The sequence below is a fragment of the Sminthopsis crassicaudata genome, chromosome 3 (genome assembly GCF_048593235.1).
Source record: "Sminthopsis crassicaudata isolate SCR6 chromosome 3, ASM4859323v1, whole genome shotgun sequence".
In the NCBI taxonomy this organism is placed as follows: Eukaryota; Metazoa; Chordata; class Mammalia; order Dasyuromorphia; family Dasyuridae; genus Sminthopsis; species Sminthopsis crassicaudata.
In genome coordinates this window covers 642,181,405-642,206,509 of record NC_133619.1, presented here as the reverse complement: position 1 = coordinate 642,206,509, position 25,105 = coordinate 642,181,405, and the positions used below count along the sequence as shown (strand labels likewise).

The following is a 25,105-nucleotide window of genomic DNA, read 5'->3' as shown; positions in this document are numbered from 1 at the left end:
AAGTGGGGTTGCTCAGTAACAAGTTGAAGAGGAAGATTGCACATGTTGTAGTTGAAGAAATGTAAAGGAAGCAGGTGTTCATGCAGATAGCATGGCAGAATTATCTCATTCTAAGATGGATTGAATAGGAAAAAGGAGAAATAAATATTTAATATGGTATTATCAGGTTCATGGAGTTGGGGGACCTCATGAAAGAGGTGCTTTAGCAGGTTTTGGAACAGTGTGGAACAGGCAAGAAGCTCTTCTTTAGCCAATGCAGATTTCTTATGGGTTTCATTGGGAAGCAAGATTAATTTGTGTTGTTTACAATCATGTTATTAGTGAGAATCATGCAAGGTATTTCAGAATGATTCTTGACTCAGGAGCTGGAATTATTCTTTAAAGTTTTCTTGGTGTTCCTGTGTGGGTGCAGAAGGATCACATAGCATTTGGGGATGAAGATGCAGCCTAGTAATTCAGTGCTGGAGCTTAAGATGCAGAAGATTTCCATAGCTGCCATCATCTTCCCTTTGGTGCTCTGGTATGTGGGGAGGAAGGAGACTCAGACACTGCAGAACACCAGCATGTTGAAGGTGCAATGAACTATTGATCGAGCTATGCATCGTTACTGTGCCCATCTGAACATAGTGTAGAATTATGAAACTAAAGTGACTAAAATGTTCCTACCTTTTGATTCAAATATTCCATAGCTAGGAACACATTGAAAAAGAGATCATCAACAAAAAGACAATTCTCTATGCATTAAAATATTTATGGCAGCATCTTTTCTCATAGAACATACAGTAGATACCCAAAGGCAGGACAAATCAAGATATATAAATAAGATAGAATATAATAGTGCTGAAAGAAATTAAATATTTATGGCAGCATCTTTTCATAGAACATACAGTAGATATCCAAAGGCAGGATAAATCAAGATATATAAATAAGACAGAATATAATAGTGATAAAAAATACAAAGAAGCATAGGAAGCTTTTATGTCAACTAAGAGAACTTAAAAAAACCAAATATAACTATAGCAACATAAATGAAAAGAACCATGACCAAAAATAAAAACTGAAAGTCATGAACGATAAAAACCAAAAGTATACCAAATGATTAAATAAAAAACTCTTCCCTCAGTTTTCTTTGAAGAGATGAGGATCCATAATAATTGGTGTTTTTCATGTAGTATTAGATTTTTGTATTGCTGAAAAATTTTCATGATTTCCCCCCCTTGCTTTCCTATTTAAAAATATTCTTTGTATAAGAGAGTTCTTTTCAAGGGGGAAGAGGAAAAAATATGGGGGGGGGGAAATCTAGCAACTGTCAAAACAAAAAATAACAGGAAAATATTTTTATTAATTCAATTTCATTTTGTTTTTATTATTCACCTATCCCCCTCTTTCCTTCCCTTCTCAAACTCACCACAAAGGCAAGAAAAACAAAACTAGGGGCATAAATTTTAACTAAGGAATAGATAAAGATGGTATAAAATGTAAAAGAAATAATTATTTTTGGTGATAAAATTATAAAGTTTTTGCAGAAATAATAAAATTAACAAAAGAAGGCAATTTTTTTTTTGTATCAAATGTTGTTAAATGTGATCTCCAAATATAAAATATATGAGAACACAAGACATATACAAATAGTATAAGGGATCAAATGATATAAACAATTCCCCCCCCCCAAGAAATATTTTCAAGTTTTAAAATATTATAATAAAAATATTCCCTAAAATAGAAGAATTACAAATTAAAACAAATTTCCCATTAAGTCCTCCCCCCAAATTCATACAAATTGTCATATATGACAAAAAAATGGAACCATCAATATTGGAGGGGTTCTGGAAAGCGATATATTGATAACACTTTTTTTTTTTGGAGCTGTGAACTGGTTCAACCATTTGGAAAAACAATTTGGTAGTATGTGAGAAAATGGCTTAACTGTTCTTACCCTCTAACCAAATTATGCTATTCCTAACCAAATTCTAAAATATGTTACGATAAAAAATATTAAACACTTACTGTGCTAAGAACTAAGCACTAAATGCTAAAATAAACAAAAGAGACCCTGCACTTAAGAAGCTCACAATGTAATGGGGAGACAGCATGCAAATAACTAAATTTAAAACAACTTCTGCTATTTTCAATAGGGTTTTTAAAAGTAGGAGTAAACATGAGAATTTCAGATTGGTGTCAATTCTATTTTCCATTACATCCTAATCATATTAGGGTCAACTTGCAAAAATACTATTCTTCTAATTGCCCCATTTGGGGTCTGTACCAGACACCTATTTTAAAAATTTATTTATAATTTTTTTTCACAGTATATATGCATGAGTAATTAAAATTTTTTTTTAAATAATATTATCCCTTGTATTCATTTTTCCAAATTATCCCCTCCCTCCCTCTACTCCCTCCCCTTGATGACAGGCAATCCCATACATTTTACATGTGTTACAGTATAACCTAGATACAATATATGTGTGTAAATACCATTTTCTTGTTGCATATTAAGTATTAGATTCTGAAGGTATAAGTAACCTGGGTAGATAGACAGTAGTGCTAACAATTTACATTCACTTCCCAGTGTTCCTTCTCTGGGTGTAGTTGTTTCTGTCCATCATTGATCAACTGGAAGTGAGTTGGATCTTCTCTATGTTGAAGATATCCACTTCCATCAGAATACACCCTCATACAGTATTGTTGTTGAAGTGTATAGTGATCTTCTGGTTCTGCTCATTTCACTCAGCATCAGTTGATGTAAGTCTCTCCAGGCCTCTCTGTATTCCTCCTGCTGGTCATTTCTTACAGAGCAATAATATTCCATAACATTCATATACCGTAATTTATCCAACCATTCATCTTCCAGTTTCTAGCCACTACAAAAAGAGCTGCCATAAATAACAGGCACCTATTTTGGAAGATTGGCTTCTATCCTAAATAATATCCTGCCTGGAATCTGTACTTGCTTTCTTTACACTGACTCTTTAGGACTCTGCTCAGTTTCCTCATCAACAATGGAGCCCAAGGCAATAAAAACCTAATTTTGGTCAGTGGCTGAAACCAACTATTTATAAGTCACAAATGTAGTAAATATGGATGACAAAGGTGATGTAACTTTTAAAGGTAATCTTTTGACCATCCGATTCACAACCCATTTTTCATACAGCTCTCAAAATTGGGCTTTTATGTTATTTAGTCTGCCAAGAAATGGAAAGGCCCATGTATAGCATATAATACCATCTTAGTGTAATTCATTACTGAAGATAATGGCGTTGAAACAGCTGAAAAATATTCCATGATAAATAAAAATATTCCACTCAGTCAGGCCCTTTTTATTCATTCCTGAACATTTATTCATTCTGAGCATTGATTCTGGGGCTTCATGAAACTCTTTCATTGGCTCCAGTGGCTGAGAACTGTAATGTTCAGGCTAGCTTTCTGGAGGATTTCTGGACGGGTCTTGGTCTTTAGGTAGAGAAGTGATAAAGGCAGGAGGGCCACCATAAAGCTGGTCCAAAATGGAGTCTGGAGTCTGGAATCTGAGTCTTGAATCTTGAGTCTTCTCTCTGTCTGTGACTGATTCTTCGAGGCTTGGTACTCTACTTAGTTCACCACCAAGCTAGGCATGATCACCTATTCTTGTCTGCTTTTTGGAGGCTATATATAAATGCCTAGATTTTCAGTAAGCTTTTTGAATAATTAACTTTTTCATATACAGATACAAGTACACACACACATATATATATATACACATAGTGTACATATATATGCATACACATATATTTACATATATTTATATCTCTGTCTCTTACTCTTTTACATCCCTTATATCAATGGATACAAAGACATTATACATCAGTCATGGGTATAAGACAAATGAATTATGTGTTGCAAAGTATATATTAAGTGCAAAGATATCTTTATTCTTTTTTTCACATAGGTGAGACATTATGGGGAGAATAAAAGCAAAAACAAAAAGTGGACTTCCTCAGTAACAAAGTACAATGAAGAGGAAGATTTCACATGTTGTGATTGAAGAAATATAAAGGAAGCAGGTGTTCATGCAGATATCATGGAAGAATTCTCTAACTCAAAGATGGATTGAATTGGAAAAAGATGAAATGAATATTAAATATGGTATTATCAGGTTCATGGAGTTGGGAACCTGATGAAAGAGGTGCTTTAGCAGGTTTTGGAACAGTGTGCAACAGGCAAGAAGTTATTTTTTAGTGAATGTAGCTTTCATATGAGTTCCATTGGGATATTTTTAGAAGAAAGACTAATTTGTGTTAGTTATTTATAATCTTCAGGCTATTAGAGAGAGTCATGTAGGACATTTCAGAATGATTATTGACTCAGGAGCTAGAATTATTCTTGAAAGATTTCTTGGTGTTCCTGTGGGGCTGCAGAAGGATCACATAGCATTTGGGGATGAAGATGCAGCCGAGTAATCCAGTGCTGGAGCTTAAGATGCAGAAAATCTCCACGGCCACCATCATCTTCCCTTTGGTACTCTGGTATGTAGGGAGGAAGGAGACCCAGACGCTGCAGAACACCAGCATGCTGAAGGTGATGAACTTGGCTTCATTGAAAGTGTCAGGGAGATTTCTGGCTAGAAAAGCCACAGTGAAGCTCCCCAGGGCCAAGACTCCCATGTAACCCAGGGCAAAATAGAAGGCAATGCGGGAGCCCTCATTGCACCCCAGGATGATGTGTTCATGATCAGAGTGTGTATCTGCCTCTGGGAATGGGGGAGAGAGCAGCAGCCAGATTGCACAGAGGAGAACCTGAATCAAGGTGCAAAAGAGAACAACAGAAATGGGGGTTCTGGATCCCATCCATTTCCTGCTCCTGCTGCCTGGTCTGGTGGCTCTGAAGGCCAGAACCACAGTGATCGTTTTGGCCAAAATAGAGGACACGGCCACCGTGAACATGACTCCAAATGTTGTTTGTCGGAGAAGGCAATTCATTGCAGTTGGGTGACCAATGAAGAGCAGAGAGCAGAGGAAGCAGAAGATAAGGGAGATGAGGAGGATATAGCTGAGATCCCGGTTATTGGCTCTGACTATGGGGGTGTTTTTGTGCTTCACAAAGACCCAGAGAATCAGAGCTGTGAGGAGAGACAAGCAAGCAGCTATAGAAGCTAAAGCCATCCCCAAGGGTTCTTCATAAGCCAGGAAGGTCACCACTTTGGGGAGGCACTGATTCTTCTCCTTATTGGGATATTGATCTCCAGGGCATTTCACACATTGATCTGCATCTAAAGAGAACAATCAGAGTCTCAATATTTCAGCCTCAGCAAACCTTCCCTTTCAGTGGGCCAATAATCATTGTAAAAATAATACAAATTGCTCCATCTGATTCCATGGGGATCAGAATCTACTGACAGTGGGTAGAACACTTGGACTTGGAAGACCTGATAGCTTCAGATAGCTCTGTGACTTTGTGATGCTGGCTTAATCAATCACCTTTTTTCTACTTCAATTTCATCATTTGTAAAAAGGGAAAAAGACTTGTGCTTATCTTACAGAGCTGTTATAAGGATCAAATCCTATAATTAATGGAAAGAGTTTTGCATATCTTATAGTACTACATAGATTTTAGCAATTTTGAGTTATTTCTAATTCTTTGTGACTCCAAGATTTTCTTGGCAAGGATATCGATGTTTAGTATTTTCTCCTCCAGCTCATTTTTTCCCAATGAGAAAGTTGAGGTAAATAGGGTTAAGTCACTTGCTCAGAATCCTACAACATATAAATGTCTGGGGACAGATTGAACTCAGGAAGATGAGTCTTCCTGAATGCAGAACCCATACAGATCCCTGTTCCATCTATCAAACAGCTGCTACATAAATGCTCATGAATAATATTGAAAGAGTACTTGTTTAATTTTGAAGTATTATTCCTACTAATAACAAAAATAGTAAAAACAAACATGGCAGCTCTATGTCACAACAAAGTGAAATCAATTTATTGCTCTGTTCATTTCCTTGACTTGGACTATACTTTTTTTTTTAAGGCTCTCTGTTCTTTGTAGTTTCTTTTCAGAGGAAAATGCTTCCGTTGTTCTGGATATATTAATCTTTCTAGACCTCTTCTGGAATGTGGGTAGAGATGCCTCTTCTACAATTTTGAAGATCTTGGTGTATTTTTCTTTCCTATTGATGGTTAGCCTCTCCATGATCTGTCCACATGCACGTATTTGCTGAGAGAATGATTTGTGAGCTTTTCCAATGTGATTCTTAAGTTTCTTTGCTGAAAATGCTCAAGCAATATGAATCAAAAGATCTGGGCATGGTTTGTCTGGAGAAGAGAAGCTTCTGAAGCTGTGATGAAGCACTTATAGATGGAGGAGGGACTAGACTTTGTCTGTTTGGTGCTAGAGGATAAAGCCCAAAGCAGCCTTCGAATTAAGATGAGACAATTGAGGTTCCACATAAGGGAAAATTCTTCAATAATGAGAGTGTTCTAGAAATGCCTTGGGCTCAATTGAGAGGAATGGGCATCTTTATGTAGACTCTGGATGCCCAATTTTAGGATGTGCACCACAGTAGACCTTTTGGCCATTAAGGGCCTTCTAATGGTCAAATGTAAAGATTCTCAAGGCCCATTAACTTATAAACATGCAGCCATAATTCCCTTCAAGGAGAGGCCACATTCTACTGAGAATTTTTTTTTACTAAAAGAATAATAAAGGAGGCTCAGGAGTGTGTTTAATTCTAAGGTCTAAACTTTCTTCCTAATGTGTAATAGGCTGGTTCTATATCCGATAAAGAGAAAAATGTACTGTATTCCTTTGAGAGAGGTTGAATAGATACCCTTCCTAAACTACCACTTTCACTGACTTCCTGCTGAGGATATCACATCCTCCTAAACACTTTGCTTTCTTGATCATTGACACTGCAAGAACTTCCTTCACTGAGATCTTGTTCCTAGAGTTATTACTCTAGATAGACTATTTCATCATCATGTATTATTTTCCTTTTCCTCATATTGGCAGTAATTTGCCAAATTTCTGCCTATTTACACAAATTTGTCAGTTCAAACTATCTGCAAAGTACATTTGCATTTCCCCCTGAATCATAGTTTTGTGTTGAGTAAGACAGGGCTTAAAACAGGTCACTGTCAAGCAGAATCCAAGGAATTTTCTGAGTCAAAGAAAAAGGTGGTAAGTTTGGATAGAGTGGTGCTTTCTTGGCACCCATTGTGCAACATATGGGTACACATCAATAAAGACAGGAAATGAATTGAAAAAATGAAATAGATTGCATTCTAGTATCCTGGCTGGAGTCTTAATTGTCTTTAATAGTTGTGTTATTGTAAATATTCAGTTCATCTTTCTCTTCTCTGAAACTAGTACAGAAATACTTGCATTCAGTCATTGCTGTCTTGATGAGAAAGATTACACGAAAACTCCTATGTCAATGGAAGAACCATAGAAAATAAGCAATTGAGCCACAGAGAAACTGATCAAAAAACCCCAGTTTTGTACATCTCAAACCCACAAACTCTCCCTGATATGGCTCACCCTGGGATTTTGGTCTATTTGACCTTTCTTCTAGTTTTTTTCTTGGTCTCTCAATACCATATTCCATTAGTAACATGTTTCCATTGCCTGATTGCCATCTGGGAAACTCATTCAGCTTTTTTGGTTATCCTGCGTCTGTGTTTCTTGAGGGAGATCAAAAATGTCCTCACAGACTTACCTGTCTGATTGGAAATGTGCCCCTCTGGGCAGGGGGCACAATCAAAACAGCATCTAGGCTTTCCCTCCTGGGCTTTCATTTGTAATCCAGGACCACAGATTATGCTGCATCTGGATTGAGGAGGCTACACAAGGAGACATCATCATTAAAGAATTAATAGGGGGCAGCTAGGTGGTGCAGTGGATAGAGCACCAGCCCTGAATTCAGGAGGACCGGAGTTCAAATCTGGTCTCAGACACTTAACACTTCCTAGCTGTGTGACCCTGGGCAAGTCACTTAACCCTAGCCTCAGGAAAAAAAAAAGAATTAATAGTTTGTTAGGCCATGCCTGGTTTGTTTGTAGCAATATATACACAATCTGATTAATCTGCAAAGTCTATCAATGCTATTTTAACATGAATATACAAAAAATTACTTCAAAGCTTAGATTAGATTCCTTACAAAAGGGTAAGGAATTTCATTTCTTCCCAGTTGGAGAAGTGAAGATGCTATTAGATAGCTACAGTTTTCTTAAATAAGCAATGCAAAGAAATAGAAGAATTTTTCTTCCTTAAAATTAGGAACATCAAGGGAATGTTTCATCAAAAAATGGGCATGAGAAAAGACAAAATGTTAATGATTTAATAGAAACAGAACATAATCTGAAGAGTTGGGAAGAAGACCAAAGGAGATATTCAAGAAAACTCTTAACATTACCAATATCTACAGTGGTATGATTACTTTCCAGAAGGCAGATATGCTAGAAGAATGAAATCAAGTATGCTTTAGAAAGCATTGCTAATGAGAAGGCTAGTGGAAGTAATGGCATTCCAGTTGAACTTATTAAAAATCTAGAAGATGGTGCTATTAAAATGCTGCCCTCAATATGCCAGCTAATTTGAAAAGCTAATAGTGGCCATTGGATTGGAAAGATCAGTTTATATGCCCATTTTAAAGAAGAACAATCCCAAGGAATGTTCAAATCACCGAGAAATTGCACTCATTTCACATGCCAGTAAGATTATATTTACAATTTTTAATCTATGCTTCAATAATAAGTGCACCCAGAATTATAAGAAAAGCATGTTGTGCTGTTTTTTCAAATATTTTCAAATATTTTTCAAATAATAGAGAGCAAATTGCCCACATTCACTGGATTATGGAGAATGAAAGGAAGTTCTAGGAAAGAAAAAAACTCTGCTTCATTGAATACATATTGACCCTGTGACTCACAACAAAACTTGCAAACATTTAAAAAAGATGGGAATACCAGATCATCTCATTTACTTCTTGAGAAACATGTGGACCAAGAAATTACAGAACTGAACATGGAACTGAACTTATTGGTTTCATATCTGAAAAGGAGTATGACAGGGCTATATATTATCTATTTATCTAAGTTAAATACAGAGTGCAGCATGAGAAATTCCAGGCTGGATGAAATAACAGCTGGACTTAAGTTTTCCAAAAGAAATATCAACATATCATCAACAGTCTCAGATATGCAGATAATACCTTTCTGATGGCAGAAAGAGAAGAAAAACTAAGAAGCTTCTTGATTAAATTGAAAAACTTGTCTTGAAACTTAACAGCAACAACAACGACAACAACAAAGCTAAAATCTGGACCATTGGTCTCATTAATTCCTGGCAAATAGGGGGAGAACAAATGGAAGCAATGTGATGTTTTATATTTTTTGGCTCAAAGATCACTGCAGATGGAGATTGCAACCATGAAATTAAAAGATGCTTGCTTCTTGGAAGGGAATCTAAGGAAAATCTAGACAGGACACTAAAAAGCAGAGATATTACTTTGTCAACAAAAGAATGTATAGGTAATGATGTGGTTTATCCAGTACCAACATATGGTTGTAAGAATTGGACTATAAAGAAAGCTGAACATTGCAGGATTAGCACTTTTGAATTGTGGTGCTGGGAAAGATTTCTGAGAGTCACTGAGACAGAAAAGAAGATCAAATTGGCCAATATTTAAAAATTAATTCAGGCTATTCATTTGGAAGGTCAAATAATGAAACTGAATCCTAAATACTTTGGCCACATAGTGAGAAGATTGTACTCATTGGAAAAGATTTGCAAAAGATTAAATACATTGCTGAGATGTATAGGTAATAACATGGAAAATAATCATAGAATTAGTCCAACTTCAAATGATAGGGGAGGATTGAAGGGTCTGATGTCACAAATATTTGGATAAGAATGAATGACTGAACAACAATAATAACAACGGAACTTGGAGCTTTTCCCCCACAGCAAGAGAATTTTAAAATCTTCTGGGGGAGGGAAAAATGTTAATTAAAATTTATTACCAATGGAAACTTTTTCTAAGATTCTTTAGTACAATACATTGGAAAAGAAGTCACTTAAAAACTATTTGAGTTTTGAGATTATATACTATATACAGAAATTAGTGTGAATAGTACATATCTCTTATCTACAATTATTGAAAGCCATCATTTGAGAGACTTGGTAATAACCAAAGAAATTTATATAAAAGGGAACAACTTTTTTTTTTTAGAAATAATGATTCAAAGGGTCTGAAAGTGGAGAAACTTGAGAGACAGAGCAAGCTTGATATTAGAGCATCCTTCTTAAGAACACAGTCAAGACTGAGCTGTGGCAGAGAAAGGAAAAATCAAGAGCATCATCCTTCACTTTTTAGAATAAAAGCCCTAGACACAGGGAAATCTTGAGAAAATGTCAATTCTTCCTCCAAATTCCCATAGCCCCTGTGTATTAAAGAGAATATAAATACATATGCTGTTTGATTACCCAAATGTTTCTGGAATCTGAATTTTGCCTGAACCATGAAAAGGCCAGTGAGGCAAAATAAAGTTAAGCAAAGAACCAAAATGAAGCATGAAATTTAAAATTTTCCTAACCATGACTTCAGAGCAGTTATACTCTGAACTTATGATTTTATGTCTAAAGCCAAGGAAAAGAAATCATATGTGAAGAATGTTAATGTTTATTCTTGTATCTCTCCAAACATTCCACCCAATACTTAACAAATTCTATTTGAATGAATACAATAAAAAGACGAATAAGAGAAAAAAGAATTGTGCTTTAAAACAAAAAAGATCAATATCTCTCAAATCCCTGTAGGTAATCTAATTTTTAGCTAAATTACATTTTCTGAATTGTATACATTCAACATAAACTGTGTATGTGATTAAGCTGTTTATACTGACTTGATTAGGTATTTTGGTCGATTCCATGTTATTAAAATTTTTAGATTGGTTAAATTTCATTTTGTTGACTGTGTCTTTTGTATTTTAATTAAGTTATTTCTTGTAGAAGGCAAGGGATCCACATACCAGATGGAGTTGGTATATTTATAATTTATAATTGACATGGTATGGCATAACATGGGAAAACATTATTTCTATGAATGGGGTCTGTAGCTAGATATTAGATAATCCAGGATTTTGTTTCAGTGTCCCAAAGTATTGAGAACCCAGATGTCAATCAGGCCACTGCAACAGCACAGCAATTTTACTGGGTTTAGCAACAAGTGACCATGAATCATTAGATCTAACAGCCAGTTCCTTCTCCTTTGGATGTCATGGATCAGAGATTTTCCTGCTTCCCTCAGCTGTGTAGTATGGAAATCTCATTATTTCTTGGGTTCTTCACCCAAATTTGCATGTGTTCTGGGCTTTTTGTCTTTATCTTTGCTCAACTGGATTGGACATAAAAATGTAATTTGCACATGGTTTCGCCAAGTAATTTTTGTGGCATTTGCCCCAAGTTTGAAAATGCTGCTGACTATTTTGACAGCCTATATTCTTATGTTTATATTTTCCATAAAACCAACATTTTAATCATACTTCACCTTTCTCTGCTCTGTGGACCACACTACTGCCTTCTCTTGGATGATGAACTCTTGGCCAAGTGGAGCCTGAGGAATAAACTCTCCCACTTTCACTAGGACTTCGGTATCATTACCAAAGGTCACATAGTTGAGAATATCATAGTTTGCCACAGACTTCCTCTTCTTATCCAAGACCACCAGATTCCCAGCACTATTGTTAAATTGAATGTTCTTCAGAAAGGAATTGAGCTGAAAGTGAAGAAAATTATTTGAAAGTTCACCATTAGATCCTCTCAGGCATGTTTTCTAGTTCCTTGGCTGTTTACATTTTCTTCAGTGTCTTGGAATGAGGAGGGATTGTACACTCCTAAGATTTTTCAATTGCCACAGAATTGGGATGGATTGCTAATAAACTGGATTTTAATTCAAGTTCTCGAGACTCCATATCTATTTTGCTATTTAGCATACAATGCACTCTGCTAAATACTTTCTAAAAACCAACATTATCTCATTGGATAAGAGAAATAAGGAAGTGTTTTTAAAGTGGCAGCCGCAAAGAACTTGAGCCTATAAAGAATCTAGAGATTTTAGGAGCCAAATATGAGGGAGCAATATGTCTTAGTCTTAAGTACCTGTGTATTTGGGTGTATAGTTGGGTCATGTAATCCTAACTCAGAATACATCCAGTAGGGTAGTTTTGTTGAAACATAAATTATGTTATACTATATAGTATGAAATTAACTTGGAAAGTTCAGGAATTTTAAATTCTGAGGACTTTTAATTTTCTTTTAGAGTTTTAGGGTGCCATTTATGGCTCCTGACAAAGTGTGGGTATGTCATCATATTGGGTCAGGATGTTCTAAAGGAAGATTATCTTGTTGATCTTGGTCTTATTTGACTCATGGATCTTGGATCTTTTGGTATTTTTAGTCCTGCATTATGTATTTCATACTTATTTTGTATATGTACATAAATATGATGAATGTATATAATATGTAAACCTATATAATATATAAAGTATATTACATATAACATATGATACAAATACATAATATTTAATATAAATATGTGAGCATTTTATATTAATTTTGTATCTATGTTCACAATAAATATAAATTTATGTAGCTATATCTATATCAGATACTCATATATTTATGTCTCCTCTCTCATTTTAAAATTCTTTTTTTTTTTTTTTTTTTTTTTTTGCTGAGGCAATTGGGGTTAAGTGACTTGTCCAGGGTGACATTCACGACAGTTGCAAAACCTTTTGTTCCAATTTTTCCCTTCCTTCCCCCTCCTCCCTCCTCCAGATGGCAGATAGATCAATACATGTTAAATAGATTAAAATATATATTAGATACAGTATATGTATACATGTCCATACAGTTATTTTAAGAGCTTATATTTTAGAAAAGACAATATATAAATTCTTGTTTTGAGATTTAACATCCCATGTTAAGATTGACATTGAAAGGAACCGCCATGTAGCAAAGTAGATAGAGTATTGCCCCTGGAATCTCGAAGACTTAAATTACAATCCGGCCTCAGACATTTGACACTTACTGATGTGTAAACCTAGAAAAGTCACTCAATTTGGATTGTCTTGCAAAAAAGAATAAAAGTTTGATCTAGAGCTAGAAGGGACCTCAAAAGCTATTTCATTTAACTTTATTCACAGGTGAAGCCCAGGAAAATTAAGTAACTTATTCAGTGGCAGTGAGGGGATAAGTTTCAGAGGAATGATTTGATCCCAGTTTTTGTGACATCAGAACAAGTACCATCTCCACTCTGCTATGCTGCAGTGGAGTAACTGAGATGCCAGGATAAGAAGGGATGCCTGATTCAGATTTCCTTAGCCCCTGGTGGGGTATAGTATCTATGCTCCTACCCTTCCCTAATATCCTCATCAAAGACCCTCAGGAACAAATTCATCTGAATTATCACTCCTACACTCTATCACAGGGGTCTGAAATGAACAGAACTCTGAAATAATCAGAAATGAGGTCTAATGCCATCAATCTGCTTGTACAGGCGTTACTCATTGCAAAAGAGGTAAGCTTAGATATTAATTCCTTAATTCTCTTAATAAGGCAGTTCTCACAATCAGAAATTTGGACATCATTGCTTAGGGGGAAGGTGATCTTACCTTCCAGGGCTGAACAACCTTTTTATTTCCATCTATATTGGATTCCATTTCTGATTTCACAAAGACCATTTCATGAAGGGCCCAGGCCACAGCATACACAGCTGTGTAGACACTATAACTTTGATCAGACATTATGATGTCCAAATAGTTCAGATGTAGTGTGTCTAAAGAAGCATTCCGTGAACAGACTCCTTCATCTGCCTCTCCATATTTATATGTACATCCAAAAGCTGAGTTCCAGAAGTTTTTAAGGAAAATATCCTCTGGGTATTTGGCAGGGTGAATGGTTTTCAGAAAATGTTTGAATCCAGGAATCTTACTTGTCTGATCGGAAAATATCAGAGCCCCATGGAAATTATCAAAATAAATATAACCAGGTTTTTTGGCAATATCCCAGTGACTGGTAGTGATCCACACTCTTCTTACAAGGATATAAGGACTCTTGGTAAACGTCAGGCTCAGAAGTGAATTTGTATCTCCAGAAATGACAATCACCTTAGCAGTAGAATATAATATTCTGATGACAAAATTTTGACATAAACCAATATCCAATGACTGACCAGTGATGATCTTTTCTATAAAGGCCACACAGACATCATTTCTGGTCATTTCTTCTTGAAGGTCCCTGAGGAATTTCTCACCTTTTGAATCACCTGAGGCAACAAGACCCACCCAGTTCCATTTGAAATGCAGCATTAACCTGACCATGCCAAGGGGAAGAGAGGTGTCACTGGGGGCCATCTGATAAACAGAAGAAAACTGAAGTGGGTCACTTAGGAGTGGATCAAAGAGACCATAGCTGATCTGAATAGAAAGCAAATATGAGCCTTTTTCAGTATAATGAATTTATTATAGTAACCCATTCCACCATTTTAAGTCTGAAATTATTCTCCATCAAGAATGGATTCATCTTTATCTCTGACTGGTAAAGCCTTTCTGATCATTGAGATCTCCACCCAGAGGGCTTCGCATCTCCTTCATATATCTGCATAACACATGTTAGTGATAGTGAAACACAGGGGTTTGCAAACAGATATTTAATAAATATTTGCAAGATTCAATTGTATAATTTCAAAAACTCTGTAGGTCAAAATATACTGCTTGTTATAAGAAAAGATGAAAGGATTTATTCTGATCTCAGATCTCTGTGTTTCCTTCTTTTTCTGTGAGGATCATTTGAAAGATAAATCAAGCATTAAAATTCTCCCCAAACTTTTTGAAGTTTATATTTCAAGTTGCAGAGCCTTGTAGATCCTATTCTACCTTCCAACTAGTATAGGCTAAATTGAGCCTATGCTTTCCTACCTGTGGGAACTTATAGAGCTCTAGTAGGCTTCCCATGGAGAATGTTAGTTCAGATGTGGCTCCTCCAATGACCGCCATAGACTTCCCCTTCTCACAGCTATAATTTGGAATGATCTGTCCCTGGCCTGACAGCAACATGACGGAGCTCTCCAAGGTCCTCTCATCACTGGGATAGGCATTGTAGATGTGGAATCCCAGAGTAATGTTGGGTAATAGACTAGGATTCCTATTGATCTCTTTTACAGCAAACATGAAGGCTAGAACCTGATAATAGTTTTTGGGCAGCCACCTGTAGTGGGAGAGAGATTGTCAGGGATAAGCAATATTTCTGGTTCTACCTAATCCTGAAGTGAAATGGAAACTTTCATTAGAAGAATTTCCTTAGCCATTTGAAGATACAATTGTAGGTCCACAATGTCTGGGCACACCTACTGTTAAAATTCTATTTTATAATGACACTGTTATACTCTGAATATTTTACACTATTACTAGTAATATTCTGGACACAAGAGATTTTATCATCTTACCAGTATCTGGCCTGAGGGCATTAGGGGCCATACCAGAGACTCAAAAAGTGGAGCAATGTAGTTCATTTATGAAAAAAAGAAAAAAAAGAAAACAAATATTGTTGAAAAAACAGGACATCAGTTTCCTCTCCTGAAAACATATCTCAATATAATCCTCAAATGCATACATAACTTAGGTACAAAAATAAGATGATTAAAAATTAGATGCATATGGAATAAATTACCATTAAAGATTGTGATTGGGGGAAGAATTTATGACCAGTGAAAGGATATAGTAAAAGAAGATTAATTAGGAATTTTTTTATTACATTTTTTTAAAAAAGCTTTTATGCCCCTGCAAAACTCAATTGAGAAAAGTCTACCTAAGAATCATGATAAAAAAGAAACAAACAAACTTGGACATCATTTTTTCAAGAAATTATCAAGGAAAAATGTCTTGATATTATAGAACTGGAGGGCAAAATAGAAATTGAAAGAATCCATTGATTACTTCCTGAAAGAGATCCTAAAATGAAAATTCCCAGGAATATTATAGCCAAATTCTGAAACACTCAGCTCAAGGAGAAAATATTTCAAACACCCAGAAAGAAACAATTCAAGTACAGTAGAGCAACAGTCAGTATAACACAAAATTTAGTACCTTTACTTTAAAGGACGAGAGGATTTGGAATATAATATTCTGGAGAGAAATAGAACTGGGATTACAACCAAGAATCATCTACCCAGCAAAACTGAATATAACCTTTCAGGGGAAAAGGTGGAAATTCAAAAAATTGAGGATTTTCAGGCATTTGTGATGAAAAAAAACTGGAACTGAATATAAAGTTTGATTTTCAAATACAGGACTCACGAGAAGCATATCAAGAGAAGTGATATTATAAAGTACTTGATAATAAGGTTTATCTGTTTATATTCCTAAATGGGCAGATGATTCTTGTAACTTATTAGAACTTTCTCATCATTATGGCAGTTAGCAAGAATATACATAGGCAGAGAGCACAGCTAAGTTGAATTTTAAAAGGATAATATCTAAAAAAAAAAAAGAAATTAAGGGGTGAGAGGAATGTACTCAGAGAAAGGGAGAGAAGTGCAATGGTATTAATTATCTGACATAAAAAGGCAAGATAAAGCCATAATAATATAATATAATATAATATAATATAATATAATATAATATAATATAATATAATATAATATAATATAATATAATATAATATAATATAATATAATATAATATAATATAATATAATATAATATAATATAATATAATATAATATAATATAATATAATATAATATAATATAATATAATACAATATAATATAATACAATATAATATAATGTAATGTAATGTAATATAATATAATGTAATGTAATATAATAATAGAGCTATATTTCCCTATAAAAGGGGAAAGAGGGGAAGGAGAGGGTGAGTGAACCTTATTCTTATCAAAATTGGCTCAAAGAGGGAATAACATATGCTCTCAGCCTAGGTATAGTAATTTATCTTACCTGCAGGAAAATAAGAGGGGAGTGGAACATGGGAAGGGGAGAGGGTGATAAAAGAGAGGGCATATTGAAGGATGGAGTGGTCACTAGGCAAAACTGGAATCACTTTTTTGAGGATGGCCAGAGTGAAAGGATAGAGAGAATAGAATAAATAAGGGAAATACAGTTAGCAATAACTATTGTAAAAAGAATTTTAAAGCAAGTTTCTCTGATATGGTCTCATTTCTCAAATAGAAGCAACTGAGTCAAATTTTACAAAATATAAGAGCCATTCCCAATTGATAAATGTTCAAAAGATATGATTTTTGCTAACAAATACCACTACTAGCCATGAATCTGAAAGAGATTTTTAAAAAGAAAAGGGACTTATATGTACAAAAATAAATATAGCAGTTCTCTTCTAAGAGCAAAAAAATTATGTAGAATTTGAGGGGATGCTCACTAATTGGAAAATGGTTGAATAAATTGTGGTAAGTAATTATGATGGAATATTATTATTCTATAGAAAATGATGATCAGGATGCTTTCAAAAAAGCTGGAAAGTCTTTCCTGAACTCAAGCAAAGTGAAATGTACTTTACACAAAGAATAGCAATGTTTTAGGATGATGAGCTGTAAATGTTTTTGCTATTCTCAGCAGTACAGTGATCCATGACTACTCTGAAGAACTTATGATAAAAAATCTTGTCCCAGAGAAGGAACTGATTATGTCTGAATACAGATTGAAGCATTAAAAAACTCCAAACAAAAAAAAAAGACATTCATTTCTTATTTAGCCAATATAAGAATATGTTTTGCTTGATTATCCTTAATTACTACAAGTTTTTTTTCCCCAGTGGGAATTTGGAAGTAATAGAGAAAAATATCTCTGATAAAAAATAAAACAGAAAAAGTACTTACTGATAGTCTTTAACATTGTATTGAGGGTGAAACCAAAACATTTTCCAATATTTAAATATGTTTACTTTATGAATAAGTAAAGGAAAAAACCCTCCAACAACAAGATCTCCATCTCTGTAATATGTTGGGCTGAAAGTCCTTTCTAGGCAGCATGGAGTCCCTTGCTTCCTGCCCACAGAAAATGGCAGCTGAAAAAGCAAAAAGAAGAAAAGCATGAAGAATATTAGGGAGACTGCTGTCCACCTCCCAACCAAAGTCCCATCAGCCTTCTAGCCAAGTTTGTGATGCGCTGTGGAGGAAGCAGGACAATAGCCACTATAGCAGCTTCAGGTTTCTTGGGAAGAGAAAACTCTCCTGCAAGTTAATGGTTTCTTTCTTGAACATTTGCTCAAGTTTTGCTCTTATTCTCAGACTTGTGGATATAGACCATAATATGTACGATGGCCCATAACCAAGGCAGAGCTATTACTGGATACTCCAGAGTGAATGTATAAGCACTTGCTCTACCTAAAAGATCATGAAAAATCCATGTTATTATATGTAGATAGGATCCTATGTTTGTATTTCCCTCCCACCCCTGAGAGATGGAGCTTAGTCCATGAGGGATTCTTGCTGCTTGTAGCTCTCCACCTGTGTTCCTGTATCTGAGTGAAAAAAAAAAAAAAAAAAAAACAAACTTGTTTTTCTCATCAAGTGAGTTGGAGCCCCAGTGACCTTTCCATAGACAAGGGAATTTCATACCATATGAGATTCTGTGTAGGAAACTGCATAATTCTGGTCTGATGCATCAGAGTAGAGTCTATGAGAAGTGACAAGGTCAAAAAGTGGGAGTAACTGGGTGACCAGGATTAAGATAATCTCAGCTTCCTGTTCCTCAGACACACAATTCAGGAAGCCTTGTAGACTGTAGGGTTATTCTCTAAATAAGACATGGGTCTTATTCCAAGTATCTCTTTACGAATTCTTCCATGAACACATAGAGATTTTTCCTGTACTTATTGCCTGACAAAGACCCCTAAGTGGTGATATGAGGCTTCTCTTTTTAGGGAAACCATAACCGAAAATAAATTCGACTCCATCTGTTTTTTCTCAAAGTTCCAATGAGAAAACAAAAGTAGTCTCTCTATTTCTTCTTTTTAGCAGTGTAGGAAGATTTCCTGTCTTTCACTGACCAATTACTGGCTACCAACAACTGACAGTACATAGAAAAGCATTGTAGAGGGCTAGAACTCTGGAGAAGTATACTTGGAACAAGGTGTTAACTCTGGAATTGATGAGATGATGGCTCTCTAGTTTACATATATACTTAGTATGGTGATGTAATGGTTCTCTAAGTTCACACATAATCAGTATGATATAATTATAATAAGGTATATAAGGGCTAAGAAGGACTGGAAGAGAGACATTCTATCTTTGACCAGCCTCGTGGTGGCCCTCTTGCCTCCTGCACTAAGATCAAGACTAGGCCAGAATAGAGAATCTAGATTCTATTCTTGTCCATCTTCGTGGTATCTACCAAGGCCTGTCGGAAGGACCTCCAGAAAGCTAGCCCGAACATTACAACGCATCGTTCAGAAATCTGGGTTAAAATCTTGATTGTCTTTCTAGATTCGTGAGAGTACTTTCTGTGAACAATTCTATTTTCCCTTATAGGTAGCAGACAAACTTATAATAAAAAGTGTTAGCATATAAATAGTCCTCTCAGGATTGCAAAGGCATTTATATGTTTCATCTTATTTTATCTTGACAACAGTTTTTAAGGGTGGGTGCAATTATCTCATTGTTTTTTAACAGTCAAGGAGACTGAGGCAGACAGAAATGAAGTGACTTGCTCAGAGTCATCTACCTAGGAAATGTCTGAGTACAGATTTGAATTCAGCTCTTCTCCATTATATAGCTAACACTCAAACCATTGTATTATCTAGCTACTCAAATTATACTTATTGCACAATCATATGAAAATTCTGGAGTTTATTTGGATTTTCCTAATTTTTAACCTAGAATTTCTCTAATTCTGCTTTCTCCATTCGCTCAGCATCTTGTCACATTTAAAAGAACAGCTGCTCTGAGTCAGACTTCACTTTTTATCATTCCAGATAGATGTGCCAGACAACTCAACTATCAAGGCTGACTCAATACAAAAGCATATTTATACATTTATACCATGGACACTAAGGATTTTAGGATTATACTACATTCAGTGCTTTCTTTCCTTTTTATTTTAAAAAATCCAACTCTTTGCAGTCTGGTTTTTAATCTCATCATTCAAATGAAACTACTTTTTTTTGTCTTTAGACGTTACCCTTGATTATCTGATGGCTGAATCTAAAGGCCTTTTCTCAATCCTTATTCTAGTTCTCTCTGCAGTTTTTGACACTCAGTTTTGACAATCAATCAACATTTTAAGTATCTACATTGTGATGTCACCGTGCATCATCTCTTTCTCCTGGAGATTCTCTTCTCTCTAGATGGCCATGACACTGATTCCTCCTGCCTGCTTGCTGATTTTCAGTGTCCTTTGCTGGTCCTTCATCTGGGTCAATCCCACCAACCATGAATATTTACCAATTTTCTGATTTAAGTCTTCTTCTCTTCTGCCTTTATACTGTGTATTTAGTGATTTCATCTATTCTCATGGATATAATAAATAATTATGTTTGTGCATATGATTTTTCAGAGCTCTTTGTTCAGGCCTAAGCTCTCTTTTCTCTAGTCTCACATCTATAACTGTCTACTGGATATCTCAAATTTGATGTCTCTTAGATATCTTAAATTCAGCCCAAACTGAACTCATCTTTTCGCCAAATCTCATTTCTGTGAAGTTATGAACTGTTTGAGAATGTACAGTATTGTTATTGTTGTCACAAGTGAAGTCAGACCCTTCTTCCCAGTCAGTTGTCAGAAGTTGAAAAAATTAGAATCAAGTGAATTGAATATATTTTTATGAGATTATCACTTTCCCAGCTGAATAAGTAAGTCAGTAACCTTAGATCATATGTATGAAAGAATAAGATAATATGGAAGAAGAACACTCACATAGACAAGTTACTTCCTAAAGCATGCAGAAAGTCTTTCTATCTTTTTATCAAATTTAATTTATAACTTTCTTCTGGAATGGTCTCTTTTTTAGAATACTAATGGTTCATGCAATAATAACTCTTAACATTTTTATTTTTAATCTCTGACACAAATGAAGCATTTCCATAACAGTAGAGTAAAACAAATGCTGGCATATAGAACTGAAAATTAACTTAACTTGCTATGCTTTTCAAATATGTAATAAAATCATCAGGTAAGCATTTTTTTTCTTTTTTTCTTCTTCCCCAGACTTCAACCTAGAAATGCTTACTATTCAATAGAAAATGTTACATATATTTAAATTATTCTGTACTTAACTGTTCTGTATCAGTTCATTCTCTGGATACAAGTAACATCTTTCTTTATAGGTTCTTTATGTTAAAATTTGATTTTATAATAGACAAAGTAACTTAGTCAAAGTTATTCTTATAACTGTATCAATGTGATTGTATACCATGTTTTCTAGGTTCTACTCATTTCACTATTATTTCTTGCAAATTTTCCGTGCTTATCTAAAATCATGTGGCTCCAATTGTATAATAGTACTCTAATTGATGGACGTCACTGCAATTTATCATCTTTGTAAACATAAAAACTGCTTTAAACAATGAGAACATGGAGATTCTTTTCCTTTTCCCCTCATCCTCTTTGGAAACAGAGTAAGTACTGGCATTCAATTTCCCTAGTTTTATCATACTTCTATTTATCTTCACTTGCAATTCATTTAACATTTCTTTAAAAATTTTAAGCACATGTCTTATTTGGTGAATATAGGTTCAGTACTGATATTATTTTATTGTCTATGGTGCCTTTTATCAACATGTAATAATCTTGTTCATCTCTTTTATCTCTTTTATCCATAATTTTGCTTGGCTCATAATTGTTACTCTGGTCTCTTTTTTCCATCTGTTAACTCATAACAAATTTTACTCTAGCTCTCCATTTACCTCTCATTTTTAAATGAATTTCTCATAAACAACATACTGTTGAATTCTGAGTTTTAATCCATTCTGATATCCATTTCTGTCTTATGAGTGAGTTCAATCAATTCATATTCAGTTATAAAAAGAATGTGCATTTTGTTCATTTCCTTTATTTAATTTTTTCTCACTATTCTTCTCACCATTTCATTTCATTTTGTGAGGCAATCAAGATTTAGCTTCTTTCCCAAGGTCAGCCAGCTAGTAAGTGTCAAGAATCTGATTATCATTTCAGTATCACTTCATTCATTGTGAACTCCTTTTGAGTTTTCTTGGCAAAGCTATTGGAGTAGTTTGCCATTTGCTCCTCTGGCTTATTTTACAGGTGAGGAAACTGAGGCAAACAGGGTTAAGTAATATGTCAAGGGTCATACAAAAGTGCATGTCTGAAAACAGACTTGAATTCATATCTATCCATTGTACCAGCTAGCTAGGCACCCTTACTGATTTACTTATGCTTGCCTTCCATTTTGGTAATACAAATAAATGTCTAGATAATATGAAAATCTTTTGAATAATTAACTTTTGCATACACTTATAATATAATTATATATTTAAATATATTTATCATTTGTATCTCTATGTCTGATGATTATTTCTCTGAACCGTGGCTACCACTGGGTACAATATATATATATCAATTATGGGTATAAGACAAATAAATTATTTGATACAAAGTATATTAAAAAGAATTCTTTAATCTTCCTTTCACATAGGTTAGAGATTGTGGGGGAAATAGAAGGGAAAATCAAAAGTACCATTTCTCAGGAACTAAGATTGGAAGATTACATGTTATGTTTGAAGAAATGGAAAGGAAGCTGCTGTTCATGCTGATGTTCATCAGCTTGAACAGCTGATATCATGGAAGAATTTGTTAACTCAAAAATGAATTGAATAGGAAAAAAATGAGAGATTAGTATAAAAGATAGCAGTATAGGACCCATGAAGTTTCTTGAAAATGTTGCCCCAAATGGTTTTGGAATAGGCAAGATGCATTTATTATAGTGAATGTAGATGTCATAAAAATTGCATTGGGAATTTTGGAGCAAAATTAATTTGTGTTAATTATTTTTAATATCATACTATCAGTGAAAGACACACAGAACATTTCAGGATCATTCTTGACTCAGGAACTGGAATTATCTTTTAAAGATTTCTTGATGTTCCTGTGGGGTTGCAGAAGGATCACATAGCATTTGGGGATGAAGATGCAGCCTAGCAAGCCAGTACTGAAGCTTAAGATGCAAAAGATCTCCACGGCCACCATCATCTTCCCCTTGGTGCTCTGGTATGTAGGGAGGAAGGAGACCCAGACACTGCAGAACACCAGCATGCTGAAGGTAATGAACTTGGCTTCATTGAAAGTGTCAGGGAGATTTCTGGCTAGAAAAGCCACAGTGAAGCTCCCCAGGGCCAAGACTCCCATGTAGCCCAGGACAAAGTAGAAGGCAATAAGGGAGCCCTCATTGCACCCCAGGATGATGTGTTCATGATCAGAGTGTGCATCTGCCTCTGGGAATGGGGGAGAGAGCAGCAGCCAGATTGCACAGAGGAGAACCTGAATCAAGGTGCAAAAGAGAACAACAGAAATGGGGGTTCTGGATCCCATCCATTTCCTGCTCCTGCTGCCTAATCTGGTGGCTCTGAAGGCCAGAACCACAGTGATCGTTTTGGCCAAAACTGAGGAGACAGCCACTGTGAACAGGACTGCAAATGTTGCTTGTCGAAGGAGGCAATTTATTGTAGTTGGGTGGCCAATGAAGAGCAAAGAGCAGAGGATAAGGGAGATGAGGAGGATGTAGCTGAGATCCAGGTTATTGGCTCTGACTATGGGGGTGCTTTTGTGTCTCACAAAGACCCAGAGAACCAGAGCTGTGAGGAGAGACAAGCAAGCAGCTAGAGAAGCTTCATAGGCCAGAAAGGTCATCAACTTTGGGGAGGCACTGATTCCTCTCCTCATTGGGATATTGATCTTCAGGGCATTTCACACATTGATCTGTGTCTGAAGAGAAAAAACAGTCTTAATATTTTAGCCTTAGAAAAACTTTCTTATCAGAGGTCCAGAGATAGTTTAAAAAATAATTCAAATTGCTCAATTTGGTTCCAGAATCTAGTTGTTATGGACAGAGGACTTGGAAGGTCTGCGTTTCATTTATGATTCAGATAGTTCTGTGACTTTATGTTGCTGGTTTAGTCAATTTTCTACTTTCTCCTTAAATTTCACTGCCTGGAAAATGGGGATAATAATTGTGCCAATCTGACAGAGTGTTATGAAGATCACATGACTTAATATATGGAAAGATCTTGGCAAATCTTAAGTACTATACCAGTTTCAGAAATTTTGATTTGTCTGACTCTTCATAACCTCATTTGAAGTTTTCTTGGCAAAGAAGCTGGTGTTTGTTCTTTTCTCCTCCAGCCCAATTTTCTGATGAGGCAGCTGAACAGGGTTAAGTGAGTTTCCCAGAATAACCTGGCTAGTAACTTTCTGAGGCTAGATTAGAATCTTCCTGACTCCAACCCCTATATAGGTCTTTCATACCCTTTAACAAATAGCTGTTACATAAATTATAGCTCTTATACGAATAATAGTGTCAGAATTCTTGTGAAATATGATGTATTCTTCTTAGTAATAACAACAACAATAACAATAAATGTGACAGCTATTTGTCAAAAGCAAAGAAATCAGCTTATTGCTGAATTCATTTCCTGGAATTGGACCATAATCTTTTTAATGTTTCATCTCCTCAGCTGAGAGCTCTCTATTCTTTATAGTGTTTTCTTACAGGAAAATAACTCCATTGTTCTGAAAACATTATTCTTTCTGGAATGTGAGTGAAGATAACTTTCTTACAACTTTTTAAGATCTTGATGTGTTTCTCTTTCCTGTTGATGCTTTGGATATCAATACCATGTCTGTATATTGCTACTTAGTGACATTTTCTTCTACATTTTACCCAGAAGACCCTTAGGTTGTTTTGATAGACATCAACTCTGATTATTCTAGGAATATGAATGGAAGGTAGTGAAGATGATTTGCCTGGAGAAGAGAAGCTTCTGAATAATCATGGCAACTGGTGGGATGTCTTTATTCAAAGAAAGCACTTATAGCTGGAGGAGGGAATGGACTTGCTTTGTTTGATGCTAGAGGACAAACTCT

General features: G+C 35.3%; 1 protein-coding gene and 1 pseudogene across 1 annotated transcript; both read right to left on the bottom strand.

Moving 5' to 3' along the window:
- Positions 1 to 4,343: 4,343 nt before the first annotated feature.
- On the bottom strand, positions 4,344 to 19,455 carry LOC141562617 (vomeronasal type-2 receptor 26-like). Its single transcript, XM_074302619.1, has 7 exons — positions 19,404 to 19,455; positions 18,629 to 18,686; positions 14,955 to 15,243; positions 13,650 to 14,453; positions 11,525 to 11,752; positions 7,694 to 7,817; positions 4,344 to 5,248 (listed from the first exon to the last, which is right to left on the bottom strand). The coding sequence occupies exons 1-7, from the start codon at positions 19,453 to 19,455 to the stop codon at positions 4,344 to 4,346; spliced, it is 2,460 nt and encodes an 819-aa protein (XP_074158720.1).
- Positions 19,456 to 23,071: 3,616 nt separating this feature from the next.
- LOC141562616 (vomeronasal type-2 receptor 26-like) lies at positions 23,072 to 24,747 on the bottom strand (annotated as a pseudogene).
- Between the last annotated feature and the right edge of the window lie 358 nt (positions 24,748 to 25,105).